General features: G+C 45.8%; 2 protein-coding genes across 4 annotated transcripts in view; one reads left to right on the top strand and one right to left on the bottom strand.

Moving 5' to 3' along the window:
• Positions 1-2,803: 2,803 nt before the first annotated feature.
• On the bottom strand, positions 2,804-16,888 carry C8H1orf141 (chromosome 8 C1orf141 homolog). Of its 3 annotated transcripts, none has more exons than XM_077276381.1 (9): positions 16,769-16,888; positions 15,753-15,844; positions 14,346-14,479; positions 13,647-13,732; positions 9,306-9,376; positions 9,071-9,197; positions 7,669-7,777; positions 6,702-6,813; positions 2,804-4,702 (listed from the first exon to the last, which is right to left on the bottom strand). In XM_077276381.1, exons 2-9 carry the CDS (start codon positions 15,825-15,827, stop codon positions 3,698-3,700), a joined length of 1,719 nt encoding a protein of 572 aa, XP_077132496.1. In that variant the 5' UTR covers positions 15,828-15,844; positions 16,769-16,888; the 3' UTR covers positions 2,804-3,697. The 3 variants fall into 3 exon arrangements, with proteins under 3 accessions (XP_077132496.1, XP_077132497.1, XP_077132498.1); XM_077276382.1 differs by lacking the exon at positions 16,769-16,888 and adding an exon at positions 15,924-16,051; XM_077276383.1 differs by lacking the exon at positions 13,647-13,732 and having other exon boundaries at positions 16,769-16,887.
• Positions 7,596-17,781, top strand: part of IL23R (interleukin 23 receptor) — a 61,087-nt gene continuing 50,901 nt past the window's right edge. Inside the window, exon 1 of the mRNA XM_077276380.1 lies at positions 7,596-7,762. The gene's annotated coding sequence lies outside the window, so the exon portion shown is untranslated. The remainder of the gene's footprint in view (positions 7,763-17,781) is intronic.

Genomic DNA, 17,781 nt, shown 5'->3' with positions numbered 1-17,781 from the left:
TCACAGGTTGTATGTATAGTACCAGACGCAACCTTTAAACACAACTTGCAATGTTTATAGAAGAAAGCAACTGTGTTTTTCTAATCCTGGACATCCCCTTTAAATTTTAAAATTCTGTCTGGCTGCAACCACCAGTAGGGGGAGTGTGATATAAACACATATGCAGAAGGGTCCCCCTAGTGGTGGAGGCCAGCAGACACACTCAGGAATCGCCTGACAATATACTGTATAGAAGAGCATTCACCATCTTATATTTCAGCCTGATACAATCACGGGTGAAGAGTCCATTGGTTTGTTAGAATATATTGTAATATTTCTGATTAAAGTGGTTCCATACGATGAGCTTGTAGACTACAGAGGATGAAACTGCATACCTCCCAACCTTTGAAGATGGGAAAGAGGGACAAAGTTTGCGGCGCGCGAAGCGCGCCGCGGCAAATTTTAGGCCACGCCTCTGACCACACCCATTCATAATTAGTCACACCCATATCCACGTCCCAAGCACACCCATTTAGCACTGCTGATCACACTGTTTCATATACAATAGTTATAAACAAAAAAATATGGCCACACAGTGCTCCATACTGTATAATGACCACACATGATGCCCCATACTGTATAATGGCCACACATGACGCTCCATACTGTATAATGAACACACATGACGCTCCATACTGTATAATGACCGCATGCATACTGTATAATGGCCGCACATGATGCTCCATACTGTATAATGACCGCACATGATGCTCCATACTGTATAATGACCGCACATGATGCTCCATACTGTATAATGGCCGCACATGATGCTCCATACTGTATAATGACCGCATGCATACTGTATAATGGCCGCACATGATGCTCCATACTGTATAATGAACGCACATGATGCTCCATACTGTATAATGACCGCACATGATGCTCCATACTGTATAATGACCGCACATGATGCCCCATATTGTATAATGACCGCACATGATGCTCCATACTGTATACTGGCTGCACATGATGCTCCATATTGTATAATGACTGCACATGATGCTCCATACTGTATACTGGCTGCATATGATGCTCCATACTGTATAATGGCCACACATGATGCTCCATATTGTATAATGACCGCACATGATGCTCCATACTGTATAATGACCGCACATGATGCTCCATACTGTATACTGGCCGCACATGATGCTCCATACTGTATAATGACCGCACATGATGCTCCATACTGTATAATGACCGCACATGATGCTCCATACTGTATAATGACTGCACATGATGCTCCATACTGTATAATGACCGCACATGATGCTCCATACTGTATAATGACCGCACATGATGCTCCATACTGTATAATGGCCACACATGATGCTCCATACTGTATAATGACCGCACATGATGCTCCATACTGTATAATGACCGCACATGATGCTCCATACTGTATAATGACTGCACATGATGCTCCATACTGTATAATGACCGCACATGATGCTCCATACTGTATAATGACCGCACATGATGCTCCATACTGTATAATGGCCACACATGATGCCCCATACTGTATAATGACTGCACATGATGCTCCATACTGTATGACTGCACATGATGCTCCATATTGTATAATGACCACACATGATGCTCCATACTGTATAATGACTGCACATGATGCTCCATACTGTATAATGACCCCACATGATGCTCCATACTGTATTATGGCCACAGTTCTCCATACTGTATAATGACATACAGGCACGCAGCTCACACACATGCAGCATCACACACACACAGTATCACACATACACACGCAGCATCACAAACGCAGCTCACAAACACATGCAGCTTTGACACAAATGCATCACACATGCAGCCATCACACACACACACAGCCATCACACACACACGCAGTCATCACACACACACGCAGCCATCACACACACACACGCAGCCATCACACAAACACGCAGTCATCACACACACACGCAGTCATCACACACACGCAGCCATCACACACACACACGCAGCCATCACACACACACACGCAGCCATCACACACGCAGCCATCACACACACACACACACGCAGCCATCACACACATGCAGCCATCACACACACCCAGCCATCACACACACACACACACACACCCAGCCATCACACACACACACTCAGCCATCACACACACACACCCAGCCATCACACACACACACCCAGCCATCACACACACACCCAGCCATCACACACACCCAGCCATCACACACACCAGATACCTCATACACACATGACACACACACAAATGCAGCATCACACATCTCACACACACACACACATCACACACACACACAATCTCCTCTGTGGTGCAGGGGCGGCTGATCTGTCCATGTGCAGCTCTTCAGTTTCTCCGGCTGCTCACAGCTCTGCACTGTCCCGGCACCTCCCCCGTCTCTCCTTCTCTGCCGGGATAGCAGCTAAGAGCAGGAGACGCCGGAGCTCCGTGCACACACCTCAGGTAGTGAGTCGATGACCTCTCATCTTGATCGCTGCTGGCTCTCTTCCTCAGCGTGGCAGCGCCGCACACACAGGGGGCGGGGGCGGGGGGGCGGGATCGGTCGGGAGGAGACCCAGCATGTATAAGAAAAAAAAAACAGCCACAAACCTAATCGGGCTCTCTCTACGTCCCGGAAGTGGGCGGGGCTTCACCGGCGGCCGCAAATTCGGGATTTTAAATGCCCGAAGCGGGACAGCGGGACCCCGGTGCCAAAGCGGGACTGTCCCGCTGAAATCGGGACGGTTGGGAGGTATGTGAAACTGTAGCAGGGACAACAAGTCTCTAATAAACGAATAATATGAGAGAAAGCTTTAAATGCCCACTAGTAGGTAGAGCCTGTGAGTCCCTCTGGCCCCACCCTCTCAGACAGCCTGTGAGTCCTGTGTCCCCTACTCATTCATAGAGAAAGCCTAAGTCCTGCTTCTGTCGCACACACAGAAAACGAGCCTGTGAGTCCTGCTCCCCCCTACTCATCCATAGAGAGAGCCTGTGAGTCCTGCTTCTCCTGCCCACTCTGATAAAGAGCGTGTGAGTCCTGTCTCTCTTGCACACTCATAGAGACAGCCTGTGAGTCCTGCTTCTACTACTCATTCATAGAGAAAGCTTGTGAGCCCTACATCCCCACCCACTGAGATAAAGAGCGTGTGAGTCCTTCTCACCCTACTCATCCATAGAGAGAGCCTGTGAGTCCTGCTTCTCCTGCCCACTCAGATAAAGAGCATGTGAGTCCTGTCTCTCTCGCACACTCATAGAGACAGCCTGTGAGTCCTACTTTCTCAGCCTTTCATCATGTAATCAACATCTGCGAAAAACAACAAATCCGATAATCCGCTGCTTGTTTATGGCACAAAACTGCAATATCCAGAAGGAAATAGAAAATAATTATGGAACAATTTGAGTGCCAATATTATGTACTAAGTGCCATTTGTGTAAATTTTGTGCCTTTCAGAGTTTTGAAAATCAATCAATAATTAGAATGTTTGATAATCCAGCACTTTCTAGAACACATTGAACCTTGGAATTATTAGAAACTTTACAACCTAACTCAATGAGCAGATTCAATGATGCACCCAATAATCGGGATACTGGGGGTGAGGGCTGTCAGCTGTAGCTTTGCTGGTTATGATCCAATTTCCCCTCCCTCATGATTTAATATTAATCCGCGCTATCTACAGTTGCTGTCGGGATACTGATAACGGGGGTTGAACTGAGATGCACAGAGATAGCAGAGGATTTCTGGTCTTGCTCCTCATTGGATTCATTTTCGGAGTCGGTAATTTCCTGAATCTCAGTTGCTGGATGACGATGACTCTGGCCGATTTCTCCATTTAACTCTTCAGTCCCATTACCTTCCATCTTGCTATCTTCTGTAGTGACCTCAGAGGATCTTACACGTCCCAAATATGTTCCTCCAGGATTTATTTCATGAGAAGAAGATCCAGGTTTCCCATTTCTATCTTCTAATATCACAGACTTTGTGAAGAACATCATCCCGGACGTTGGCATCACCTCCTCCTTCACCATGTCAGGAGATGCATTACCACCAAACGTTTTCTTCTGTAGAGGTTCTGCTGGGATCTCAGGGGGTGATAATGGTTTGGAGATGGAGACGTAGCTCCAGTTGTGTATTTCCCTTACACTGCTGGGTCTTGAGATCTGAGAACTGAAGGTTCTCGTGCTGCTCGGACAAAACAGCCTTGATTCATGGTGGGACCTTGCATGGAAAGATGGACTACAGTCCACTGCTGTCATAGGGTTCATCCCATTTATGACTGGTCCGACACCAAGCTCCTCTTCCTGCTGCTCAATAGTAGGAGATATGTGTATTGATTTTCTGTCTTGCGCACAGTTCTTCCTAGTTTCAGGACTGTTTACTTGTTTCTGCTTGGTGACGTTTCCGTCTTTGGCTATCTTCACTCTTTGCTGTGTTCCGTCTGCTGATAAGTAATAGAGGATGACCTTGGTGTTATCAGATGATGAGGCTTTATTGAGGTTACTCTTCTTCAGCATGGCGCCCTGTAATCCAAGTTGCCGGTTTCTTAGGAGGGGGCTGGCTCCAGCAGGAGAGAAGGTTTTGGATCTTATAATCAGGTTCCTCCGGAAGTCAGACAAGTTGTTAATTTGATTGTTGTAAATGATCGGGTGGGTTTCACTGACAATCTACAAAGGAAAATACTAATTGTAACATTATTCTTTTTGTTAATTGAGATTTGCATTTGTATCGGTCAGATCTCCAATCTGTGGGCAGCATAGGAAAGGGCAAGATGCCGAGATATGGAATGTACACGTTTCTGTGCTTTTTCTATGGCGAGGGAATCAGGACTCACAGGCTTATCTATGAGGAGGCGGGGGAAGTGAGACTCACAGGCTTTATGAGTGGGCGGGGTGAAACGGGACTCACAGGCTTTCTATATAAGGGGGTATGTGAATAGGACTCACAAGCTTTCTCTACTCAGGACTCAAGCTTTTTTTATGAGTGAGTGGAGGAAGCTGGCCTCTCAGGCTTTCTTTATAAGTGGGCAGGAGAAGCAGGACTCACAGGCTTTCTTTATAAGTGGGCAGGGGAAGCAGGACTCGCAGGCTTTCTTTATAAGTGGGCAGGGGAAGGAGGACTCACCGGCTTTCTTTATAAGTGGGCAGGAGAAGCAGGACTCACAGGCTTTCTTTATAATTGGGCAGGGGAAGCAGGACTCACAGCCTTTCTTTATAAGTCGGCAGGGGAAGCAGAACTCACAGGCTTTCTTTATAAGTCGGCAGGGGAAGCAGAACTCACAGGCTTTCTTTATAAGTGAGCAGGGGAAGCAGGACTCACAGGCTTTCTTTATAATTGGGCAGGGGAAGCAGGACTCACAGCCTTTCTTTATAAGTCGGCAGGGGAAGCAGAACTCACAGGCTTTCTTTATAAGTCAGCAGGGGAAGCAGAACTCACAGGCTTTCTTTATAAGTCGGCAGGGGAAGCAGAACTCACAGGCTTTCTTTATAAGTGAGCAGGGGAAGCAGGACTCGCAGGCTTTCTTTATAAGTGGGCAGGGGAAGTAGGACTCACAGGCTTTCTTTATAAGTGGGCAGGGGAAGCAGGACTCGCAGGCTTTTTCTGGCAGCATTTGCACAGTTTTTACACACTTAAACAAGTCATAAAACGTTCAATGCCCGAGCTCAGCATCTCCATCTATTTCAGTGTTCCCCAACTCTGGTCCTCAAGAGCCACCAACAGGTCATGTCTTCAGTATTTCCTTAGTATTGACCAGGTGATAATTGCATTACCTGGAAAGGCAAGAATTCCATCACCTGTGCATTACTAAAGAAATCCTGAAGACATGACCTGTTGGTGGCTCTGGAGGACCAGAGATGGGGAACACCGATAGATGGAGATGCTGAGCTCGGGCATTGAACGTTTTATGACTTGTTTCAGTGTGTAAAATCTGTATCTAGCTCTATCCGTTGCTGCCCTCACACAGGAGACCCGACATTTACACCTATCTGGACTCTCCACACAGTCAGGGAATGCTGAGAGTAGTAGTTGTGGAGATCTCCAGGCTGCAGGTTCGTGCTTAGGATGTGCCATGCATTCTAGTATTGGTAAGAGATAATGACATGGTGTTGGGGTTCTTTCATATTGCATTTATCTTCATGTTCGTGGGTCCGGACATATGCACCGATGAGGTCATAGACTGAGGTCATAGACTATAATGGTGCCAGCAGTGCGAACATGCACTCTTTTGTGCATCATTTTCGGGGGTATGCGCCTCCTAGTAGGGGGGACACCTGGACATTGAGTATAGGCCTCCAGTAGGCGTACACACTCGAAAATGAAGCATGGAAGAGCGCACGTTTATTCTGCCGACACCATGATAGTCCATGGCCCAGTAAGGTGCATATGCCCGAATTCCGTTTTGCAAGGGGGTTCGGGCATAAACCCTGAGGGCGCCAACAAATGGGCGCCAGAAAGCAATGTGAAAGCACCCCGAGTGTCCACCTGCAGTAGGCGTACACGCCTGAAAATAAAGCACATCGGAGTGCATGTTCGCTCTGCCGGCACCATTATAGTCTATGACCCAATCGGCGCATACATCTGAATCCCCGTTTTTTTTGGGGGGGGGACATAAGCCCTGATGGGACCAACGAGCGGGTGCCAGAGCGCAGTGTGGGAGCAGCGTACCTGCACGCGTGCACTAATTGTCTTCTGTCTCACAGTTAGAATTTTATTGTCAGGATTCTCCATTTCATCCTCCATGCACAAGGAGATGGCGGCCGCTTTCTGGGCATTTAACCTGTTAATGGGAAAAAAGAACAAAAATAAGTGACGATCATAAGGGTCCTACTCTGGGCAAGCTAAGATGTAGGAATTGGTGTAGACTTAAAGGGATTGTCCAGGACTAGATAAACGCGCCAGCTGTTTCTGCGAGTTATTTATGGTTTTCCATCTCAGCTCCATTGAAATGAATGGTGCAGAGCCGCAATACCTGACAACCTGTAGATATGGGTAGTGCTGCTTTTCAAAGAAGACAGCCGTAATATCTAAGCCTGGACAACCCTTTAAGGATTTTTTTTTTCTGAGTTCATGATCAGATAAAGCTTAATTAATCATAGTATAAGGAATTTTTAAGCAACTCTCTATACTTTACCATTTTCAAGATCTCTGGCTATTTTCAGTGAATCAAAACTTTATTTTTTAAATGCAGACTCTCAAAATCTCTGACATTGTTTAGCCCTGACACACTGGAACGAGCACTGCAGCTGCTTTAAATGGACATGATCAGCCTTTGAAGCTAAGCAAGAATTTTCCCATCCATTGAAAGCAATCAGAGATCTTAAAACTGGCAAGGAATTAAAATATGAAACATATTAGATAAACATATATTCTTGATCATATGTATTAAATCTAATGAGAATGATCACCTGCTGAGAATCTTTTCGAATGATACGATTTCTAATCAAAGTTTGACGTTTTCGTAATAAAAGTGATTTTTCCAAAGTGAATGTAGGAAGTCATATGGAAATATGCGATATTTATACCATAAGTAATTCTGAATAACTGAAACTTTCTATACAGCAGCCTGCCCCCTTCTGGTGGCTCCAGGAATTTATTATTCTATAACACAAGTGCCATTCATCATCTACTTCACCTGGAGGGAGAACTGTGGTCGGTGACGTCTTGTGCTCCGCTGCTTCTAGCTGACTCTGATGTCTTTTCCGGTCTGAAATCATCCGCACATACAGGCACGTCTGATTTTTCTATTGTAGTGAAAAAAATTGAAGAGTCTGAGATCCAAGATATGAAGCATTTATTGATTTATCCCATTTGTATGTAGTATAAAAGTGTGTAGTGTCAGATCAATGTTGGTAACGTTCCATGGAAAGTGCATGGGATTCTATTTCCCATATTTCGGAAGGAGTTAGAAAACCTCAATTGTTCTGTTTTTAACATATATTGCACAATTAATAATAGCACCTTAGGGTTCGTTCAGACGTCGGTGCAGAGCAGGCTGAGATCGGACCACAAAGCATGAACTGACCATAGGTCACATAATAGTGCTAAACTGTGAACATATAATACCATCATCCAGTGCCCATAATAACAGTGCTATACAGGGAACATATAATACCATCATCCAGTGCCCATAATAACAGTGCTATACAGGGAATATATAATACCATCATCCAGTGCCCATAATAACAGTGCTATACAGGGAATATATAATACCATCATCCAGTGCCCATAATAACAGTGCTATACAGGGAATATATAATACCATCATCCAGTGCCCATAATACCAGTGCTATACAGGGAACATATATTACCATCATCCAGTGCCCATAATAACAGTGCTATACAGGGAATATATAATACCATCATCCAGTGCCCATAATACCAGTGCTATACAGGGAACATATATTACCATCATCCAGTGCCCATAATAACAGTGCTAAACTGTGAACATATAATACCATCATCCATCCACCTCTCGTGTCTCCCCTTTTCCTCATAGGTTGTAGCTTGCGAGCAGCAGGGCCCTCATTACTCCTGGTATCTGTTTTGAACTGTGATTTCTGTTATGCTGTAATGTCTATTGTCTGTACAAGTCCCCTCTATAAGTTGTAAAGCGCTGCGGAATATGTTGGCGCTATATAAATAAAAATTATTATTATTATCCAGTGCCCATAATAACAGTGCTATACAGGGAACATTTATTACCATCATCCAGTGCACATAATAACGGTGCTATATTGTGAACATAAAATACCATCATCCAGTGCCCATAATACCAGTGCTAAACTGTGAACATATAATACAATCATCCAGTGCCCATAATAACAGTGCTATACAGGGAATATATATTACCATAATTCAGTGCCCATAATAACAGTGCTTTACAGTGCACACATAATAACATCCAGTGCTATACAGTGACATAATAGCATCATCCAGTGCCCACATAATAGTGCTATGCAGCAGCATTAATCTTTACTAGCATGCATTTCTATAGCGCCTGCAGATACTGTAGTCCTGCTGACATTTTCACCAACCTGTTGCGTGGGATTCTTGTACCACGTCCCTAGGAGATGCCACTAATGACGCTCCCCCCAGACTGGACAGGACAGGACCGGTGTGCACCATGCGGCACAGAGTATCCAGGTCCAGGAGAGATTCCACCTGAAAGGAAAAACAAAAGGCAAAAACAAAAGAAACCCAGTCATTAGGAATCCGTCAGCCTTCACCATGTGCTGATTATCCCTGAAGATCGCGGCTCGGGGCCCGCACCTCACTTCTCCAGCATCTCCTCCGGGTTGCAGAGATACATCTTGGCTTTGGACTCGTCTTCAGTTCCTTCCCTGTAATTGGGGCATTTATTACTATTATCACATAGAATGAACGACAAACCCAACGCTTCCATGTCTTATCTCCACACTAAGGCTGCCGTCACACTATCAGTATTTGGTCAGTATTTTACATCAGTATGTGTAAGCCAAAACCAGTAGTGGGTGATAAATACAGAAGTGGTGCATATGTTTCTATTATACTTTTCCTCTATTTGTTCCACTCCTGGTTTTGGCTACAAATACTGATGTAAAATACTGATAGTGTGACGGCAGCCTTACAATCACAATGTCCGTATACACAGAGAACTATAGAATGGGCCAAGGGTTGTCATCTTCCCTGATTTACCTGAATAGAGCAGCTACAAAGTATCTCGGGCGCCGCTTATCTGATGCCAAACTTTAGGGTTGGAGAGGTGAAACTCAGCCTCAGATGCAGGTATATCCCCCCACTCAATCTATTGCGGACCACTGGCATTACCATGTCTGCATCCCAAGTTATTGGCCAGTGGTAAATCAGCCAGAATTTGACCTCGCCGCTGCTATGAGACCCTTAAAGGGGTTGTCCGGTCCAAATCGATAAGCGCCTGGTCACTCTGTGTGCCTTAAGACTTATGAATCCCCCCAGCACATGCACTGTGGGATTCACAGTTTCTGACCCAGGACCAGAGGGCATTTATGAATTACACATATGCAGCGCCCCAGAGTCCTGGTCGTTGCAGTACTGCGGTTCCGCCACTATGGGGAGCTATGGTGCGTCTGATGGCACTGAAGGAGTTCATCTGACCAGGTATCACAGACACCAATATATTTCACAGTCGGGCCTCCAGGGGGAGCTAAGGGTGCTATGTATTAGGCCACTCCTCGCAATCTGGTAAAACTGGGGGTCAGGCAGGAAGTTAGAGAGAATGCTGACTGGGTACGAACCAGGCAACACCTTGTGGCAGAGGGTGTTGTAGGGGAAGATTCAGAGGGGTCCCTGTCAGGGGTGGGATCCTGACAGAGGCCTAGCAACCAGAGAGAACGTTACGGGACCGCGCCTGCACGATATAGCGGCGGTGCCCAAGGAAGGACAAGAAGCGGGGTTTATTGTGCTGAGTGAGAAACGAGATCAACGCAACAAGGAGAAACACCAGTAGGAGTCGTGCCGTAAGATGAGGCAACATCCTACTGAGGCGCACAACCGGTGGCCGGAACGCCGAGGAAGTATAGAGCTCCAGGCCAAACTTCAAACCTACGGCAGGACAGTCAGTTATAGGCGGGCTGTCTCACTCAAATCACCTAAGGGCTGTCCCACACGTCCAGATAATTCCGGTACCGGAATAAATCGGTACCGGAGTTATCCGTGTCCGTGTGCCTGGGAACTCACGGAGGCCATACCTGCGGCACACGTGTGCCGCCCGTATGGCGAGTGGGTACCACACGGAGCGTGTGGTACCCACTCTGCATGGTGCTGAAGCTGCGATTCATATCATCCCTGCAGCAACGTTTGCTGCAGGGAAAATATGAAGAATAGTGTTTAAAATAAAGATCCATGTGTCCGCCGCCCCCCCACCCCCTGTGCGCCCCCCCCGCTGGTCAGAAAATACTCACCCGGATCCCCCGTCGGCAGTCGCTCCTTCCTGGTCTGGCCGCGGCTTACTGTATGCGGTCACGTGGGGCCGCTCATTTACACTCATGAATAGGCGGCTCCGCCCCTATTGGAGGTGGAGCCACATATTCATGAGTGTAATCGGCCGCATACAGTAGAGAAGCCGCGGCCAGACCAGGAAGGAGCGACTGCCGACGGGGGATCCGGGTGAGTATTTGCTGACCAGCGGGGGGGGGCGCACAGGGGGTGGGAGGGCGGCGGACACATGGATCTTTATTTTAAACACTATCATTCATATTTTCTCTGTAGCAAACGCTGCTACAGGGAACATATGAATGGCAGCTTCAGCACCATGTGGGGGGGGACAGCGCTTACTGTAGCGCTGTCTCCGGCACGCCACACGGACCCCAGACGGAGAATGTCCGTGTGAGGTCCGTGTTTTACACGGACCCATTGACTCTATTGGGTCCGTGTAATCCGTGCGCTCCCACGAACACTGACATGTCTCCGTGTTTGGCACACGGAGACACGGTCCGCACACGGTCCGCACAAAATCAATGACATCTGAACAGATGCATTGATTTTTATGGGTCTACGTGTGTCAGTGTCTCCGGTACGGGAGGAAACTGTCACCTCACGTACCGGAGCCACTGACGTGTGAAACCGGCCTAAGAAGACATAGGGGGCAACAGTTGGAGAGGGGCGACACTAGGGTCCCGGAAGAGCTCCGAGCCTACCCGTCATACGGGTGCGTCCTAGCCATATGATCTGGGGGACGAAGAGGGAGAACATCAGAATCGAGTTGTGAGGGAACTTCAGAAACAGACACAACAGTTGTGAGGACTATCCCGTAAGCACAGCAGGGGAGGACTACAACACACAAGCGCTAGAAGGAAGGCACAGATTTCCACCTGCAAAGGGAACTCTGGAGGTGCCATCGGACCGGCCGGACTCAGGTAGCCCGGTTAACCGTATTCCGGACTGAGGATCCTGAAGCCTTCAGTAAAGAGGTAAAGAGACTGCAACCTGGTGTCCTCGTTATTTACTGCGACCTGCACCGCACCACTACAACATCATCACCACCCACACCTTTCATTGGGCGCCCCTCAGCAGGGTCACGGACCGGGTCTAGCCACCGTGACAACCCCAGAGCAGAGACTCAGAGGCCCGGTACCGGGTACCCCTCGGCCCTGCGGCAGTGGGGGCGCTACACATACTCCCGGCCAGTGGGCGTGGCCTCACTTCCATACACTTCCATGGAGCAAGGCCACAAGCCGGGAGTATGTACACCGCATACATACTCGCCGGTCCCATGTCAAAAACTAGAGAATCCCCGCAGTGCACAGTGCGTGTGCTGGTGGGATTCATAAGTCATCAGGCACACAGAGTGACTGCAGACTTATCGATTTGGACAGGACAACCCCTTTAAGTGAATGGAGGACTGTATATAAATTGCCATAACTGCTTCTTTCTATATGACCCAGTGCCAGATACTTGATACATTTTTACAGTATAAATGTAAAAATGTTATTAAACCCTAATATAAATACATAAACATACAGTCAGGTGCAATGCAAATGATAACCAACACACTTCCTGCTCTCCCCACAAGAGGGCGATCAGGATCAGTGTCTATTTCCTTTCAATAGGACACATATTCAGCTGTGTATAGAGGGCCCCCTAGTGGTTGAAACAGACAAGGCAAGATAATGATGCCGCCAGTCGTGGCCAAAGGTTTTGAGACAGACACAAATTTTGCTGATTCAGCTTTTATAATGGCAATTTGCATTAACTCTAGATTGTTACGATAAGTGATTAGATGAATTGCAAAAAATTGTGAAGTCATTCCATGTCAAGAAAATACGTTTAAAAAAAAAACAAACAATATTAGAACATTTCCACTGAATTTCAGCTCTGCCCCCCAAAAAATGACCAACTTAAATAATTTCAGTGATTTTCTCATTTGTTCAGGAGAAAGTATTGACAAGGACAAGGCAGCTGATGATGCTTGAATTATATGAGCAGACTGAAACGTGCAGCCATCATTGGTTTGCATCTGAAGGGCTTTACAGGCAAGGACTTTGCTGCCTTATAAGATTGCCCCTAACTCAACCATTTATCGGATCATCAAGACCTTCAAAGACAGTGGATCAAGTGCTCTGCAGAAGGCTTCAGGGCAAAGTCCAGTGACTGCCAGAACAGTCTCCTACATTCAGTTACTGTCTGTGATCAACCCCAGCGCAGAGCTTGCTCAGGAACGGCAGCGGCAGGCGTCACTTCATCCGCACACACAGTGAAGGACAGGCTGTTGTACATTGGCCTTTTGTCAATAAAACCAGCAAATAAGCAGGAGATTTCCATAAAAAGAAACTATGACTACTATAGAGATATATTACAGAAGTCAGCAAACAATCATCTATATTATAGCTCTGTCTTTACATGTATGTTAATTGAAATATCGCCAGGAGGCATCACTACTTCAATGGGCTGCCCCTCTCTGCAACGCTGGTACTTTACCCGGGAGAAAGAGGATAGCTTGAGGGTTCATGTTGTCAGGACCATCAGTAATTAGTTATCATGTAATGGGGTATATAGAAAGCAAAAACTCCCTATATATATATATATATTATACACTGTACATAATTTTTTTTTTTTGTCAGTGTTAATCTACAAATTGCAGCAGTAAGAACGCACCTTGGCTATGGTAATCAGGGAAGCGAGCAGGTGCAGTGAAGGGTCGGAGATATACTGCCTTTCCAAAATCATTGTCAATTGGATATCTGGGGGGGGGGGAAACATGAATTAGCACTTTAGGTTTAGCTCTGAGAGAATGTTCTGAACCATTGAGGAGTCAATAAAATAAATGTATATACATGGGGTAGAGCACACGTAGAGTTAAATGCTTAGCTTATTTCTGTATGCAACTGCCACTAGGGGGAGCTCCATACACACGCATGTATATATGAGCTGTGTATGCAGTCAGCTCCCCCTAGTGGAAACTGCAGACAGATGAACTTTTTTAGTAGTGTCCTGGATTTTGAAAAAATATCCCAATAGCAACACACTTGATAAAAAAAAAAATGAACAACAACTCGGCTTTTAAACCAGTTTCCACCACTGGTATCACTGTACTCGGTGGGTTTGTGCCATGCGCACTATCATCACTGCCATGGGCTGTGACTGGCGGTGTTGGTCATGTTCACGTCCGGACAAAAGTGGAAGCATGGAGCCCGGCGAGCGGCTGAGGGTTGCAGGGAAGGATCACTCAGGATGTCCTCGCTTTCTCCTTGATACATTTGTATTATTAAAATGAATTAAACTCTGAATGAAAGGTATAATAAAGTCCAGGGCTGATGTATAAGCCTCGCGTTCAGGTATTGACTGATGTCCCACCTGGAAGATCTCGGTGTTGGGGGCTTCTCTCGGTTAGCTTTCTCATCAGGCTTCTGATCAGTCTTTGGCTCTAAATCTAAGGCCAGCGGGATTCTTAAAGGTGGGATTCTCTGCAGATAGCCCAGGCTGCATTTCTAGAAGAAAACACGTGATACATGATTTATAACCACTTAAGTGACAATAAAATAAAGGAATTGCTTTATAGCAGTGATGCTCAACCTGTGGGTCCAAGGTGTTGCAAAACTCTCATGTTAGGCATGCTGGGAATTGTAGTTTTACAATAGCTGGAGAGTCACAGATTAGACATCACTGTACTGCAAACTGTCCCATCCACTGAATCAGGCAGATTCCAATGTCCACAATGTGGGATTCTGCTGGTATTGATGGTGCTGCATTAAATGCTACGAGGTCGGTGTTGCCGCATCTTCGTATGGGGCTTTATTCACATATGGAGTTTTATATTCTGATTTATTTGGCTGTATTTTTGCCAGATTTTATCAAGAAACTGGAACCTGTGACTATACCCTGTCTGTGTAGGACATTAGATTGCCGGTAATCCCTCTATTTTCTACACTCGGTTGCTCTCTATATCTGCAGCATGCGCCGCCCTCCTGTTCATGGTATTTATTGCATAATCTAGTATTACAGCATCATAAAACCAAGTTCATAAATCACTCAGAATATCTGCGAATGTGACTTGTGGTTAACAGCTCTGCACGCAGAAACGGGGTCACCGCTGGATTTCTGCAAATCTGTGTCCTACATTGTTCTTTCGACTCTTGCAGAAAACTAATGGGCTGAGAGAGCTACAAGAGTTAAACTTACCGTAATGGGGCCCAACTAATACAGGCCCCTGATGATGATCATAATGAGCTTGGATGTACAAAAAGTCATCAGATATTCTGGATTATTGAGCAAGGTATATACATTTCATTTACAAGAGTTGAAGCCTTGAAGACCACTCAGCAGTCTGTTTTTTAGGCTTCTGGTCTCTCCAGATCCCAGATTATCCTGTGCCAGACTGAGACTTTCCAGACTATTGGAGGCAGAATAATAATAATAATAATAATAATATGAGAGTTCTAAGGCCACGGTCAGTATTTGGTCAGTATTTTACATCAGTATTTGTAAGACAAAACAAGGAGAGGAACAATCAGAGGAAAAGTATAATAGAAACATATTCACCACTTCTGCATTTATCACCCACTCCTGGTTTTGACTTACAAATACTGATGTAAAATCCTGACCTAATACTGAGCATGAGAACATGGCCTAACAAAGACATTACTACTAGGGTGAATAGTTATTGTGGGGGGGCGGACCCTTCACAGAAGCCCCTTTATAGCAGCAGGCGGCCGCCAGGTAATTGTACATTGCTCCCCATCTCTGTCATTGCTGACGACTCACCTTCGCACGTTTGTCCAGAATCTCTTGTGAATATTTCTCCAGCGCATCAAGTCCGAGCAGAATCCTCTGAGCCATTTTTCCGTTAAATTAAACTGGAAGTGAGATAAAAACATCTAAAACAGATCCGACAATATAAATGATACGAAAATCAATGCAAAATCTAATTATTACAGGAAGTGCTCCACAGCAGACAGTGTGAGGGGCGCGGAGGGAGCGGCGGCCTCCGTCCAGGCCAGCGACGTCACCTTGGGCCACTACACGGGTCACACGGTCATAGATCGCTCCGTGCAGCTGCTTCCTTGCAGAAATATGCAGGTGAATGGGGTCAAATTGCGACCCCCTGGGGTACTGAGACAAGCAACGAAAATGTATAATATTTATAATTGGCTGCATTTTGCTACTCGCCCCTTTCAGTCGTGCTATCACCATATTCACCTACATTTTCCTGCCCTGTAGCAGCCACAAAGAGCGATCTACCGTATGTTGCAGCCAAATTTGCCGTCCAGCCCAAGGCTACTATTTAATGAAGAAATTTCAACCACTTGTTTTCCATGGAGACCTAATCTAAAAGTTGGATATTTCCAGGAAAGCGGCGAGTCCCAACAGCCTCCATATTGGTTGTCAGGTGGAATTGCTGAATAATAGACCTTTATACAATGTAACCAGCGGCTCCAGGAATCGGACATGAGTCTATAGGAGATCTGATCCCTGAAATTATTCCATGAAAGCGGCGTAATGGTGACGGACAATCCAGCAAGTGGCCCCATGATGGAGGATCGCTCTGGGGTCAGCAGGGATTATTGTGCAGGTTACACCTCCGTCATTACCATAAATGCAGCTACTGCAATGACCTGCAAGCTGCGGCTCTCCAATTGTTGCAAACTACAAATCCCAGCATGCCCTGGCAGTTCCACTGCAGTCGGAAAGCTAAAGGCTGCATGTTATTGCATGAAGGCATTTGAAGAACATTTGCACACATTATACCATGAGTCATGTGCAGAGATGGTCATCATTACCCCGTGTGTCTGGATCCCTGTGCCTGGCATTCATGCCCAGTGCGGCTCTTGTTTCCAGCTCTTGTGCTTTGCAACAAAGTATCAGCAGATCTGTGCGTCCTTCTGGTTCCTATGGACACGACACGCACTTCACCTTACTGTCCATTAGAGGGAGCTCTATATGAATAGAGTTGAGCGCTGCAGATTATTATTATTATTAATAATTTATATAGCACCATTGATTCCATGGTGCTGTACATGATTATCTCCATTTATGGCCTGGTGTCTGGTGAACTACAAATACCAGAATGCCTTGTCAAAGCCAGCATGGTGTGCTGGGCAGAATTATCAATACTTCATATGATCAGTATTCAAGAAGACCTGATCCATAACACAATTATGCCAGTTTTCCAGTGTGCAGTAGCCATGACTGAGCTTTACTAGACCCTCTGCTTTGGAGCTCTGCAGTTTTCATTAATATTTTGATTTTTTTTCTAAAGATTCTTAACTTTAAGGAGGACGTGTCATTGGGTCTAAAATGTTCAGTTTTTGCTCCTTTTATTCCTGCTGTCCCCCCTGAGTATTCTTTTTCTTTATTTAAATTTGGGTGTAGACTTACAGGACTTTTTATTTAGTGCTGCTTTTTAGGATCTGGGGTGTGGCTCACGTGATTCTCTGGGGGCGTGTCTGTAGTCTTTCTGCATAATTACCATTTTAGCCACACCCACTTGGCCAAACCATAAAAATTAGAACCAAATGAAAACGCTCAGATGTCTGGATCCATATGGTGGATTTTAAGAAAGAAAAAAAACGGAATATTCGGGAGTAGGGTGAATAAAATAAGAGCAAAAACTGGACACTTTTGACCTGATGACTGGTTCTTTTGAAAGGGCTATTCCCATCTGAACACGTTATCAGTCACCTGTCCACAAGATGGACATGCCTTCACTAATTGGAGCCCACTTATCAGTTTGTCCTACAAAGCTGCTAAAAAAACTTTTTGAAATGTCACAATGTTATTTGCTCAACTTACT

Source organism: Ranitomeya variabilis, chromosome 8 (assembly GCF_051348905.1).
Source record: "Ranitomeya variabilis isolate aRanVar5 chromosome 8, aRanVar5.hap1, whole genome shotgun sequence".
In the NCBI taxonomy this organism is placed as follows: domain Eukaryota; kingdom Metazoa; phylum Chordata; class Amphibia; order Anura; family Dendrobatidae; genus Ranitomeya; species Ranitomeya variabilis.
Note: the sequence above shows the minus strand (reverse complement) of the source record. Positions and strands in the feature narration are given on the sequence as shown.

Bases quoted from the DNA above. Each gene is read 5' to 3' on its own strand.
- C8H1orf141 (XM_077276381.1), bottom strand. From the start codon at position 15,827: ATGGCTCAGAGGATTCTGCTCGGACTTGATGCGCTGGAGAAATATTCA. The intron at 9,377-13,646 runs GTGCGTTCTTAC...CCCCAATTACAG, and splicing joins CCCTGATTACCATAGCCAAG to GGAAGGAACTGAAGACGAGT. The intron at 6,814-7,668 runs GTGAAGTAGATG...TCCCATTAACAG, and splicing joins GACCACAGTTCTCCCTCCAG to GTTAAATGCCCAGAAAGCGG.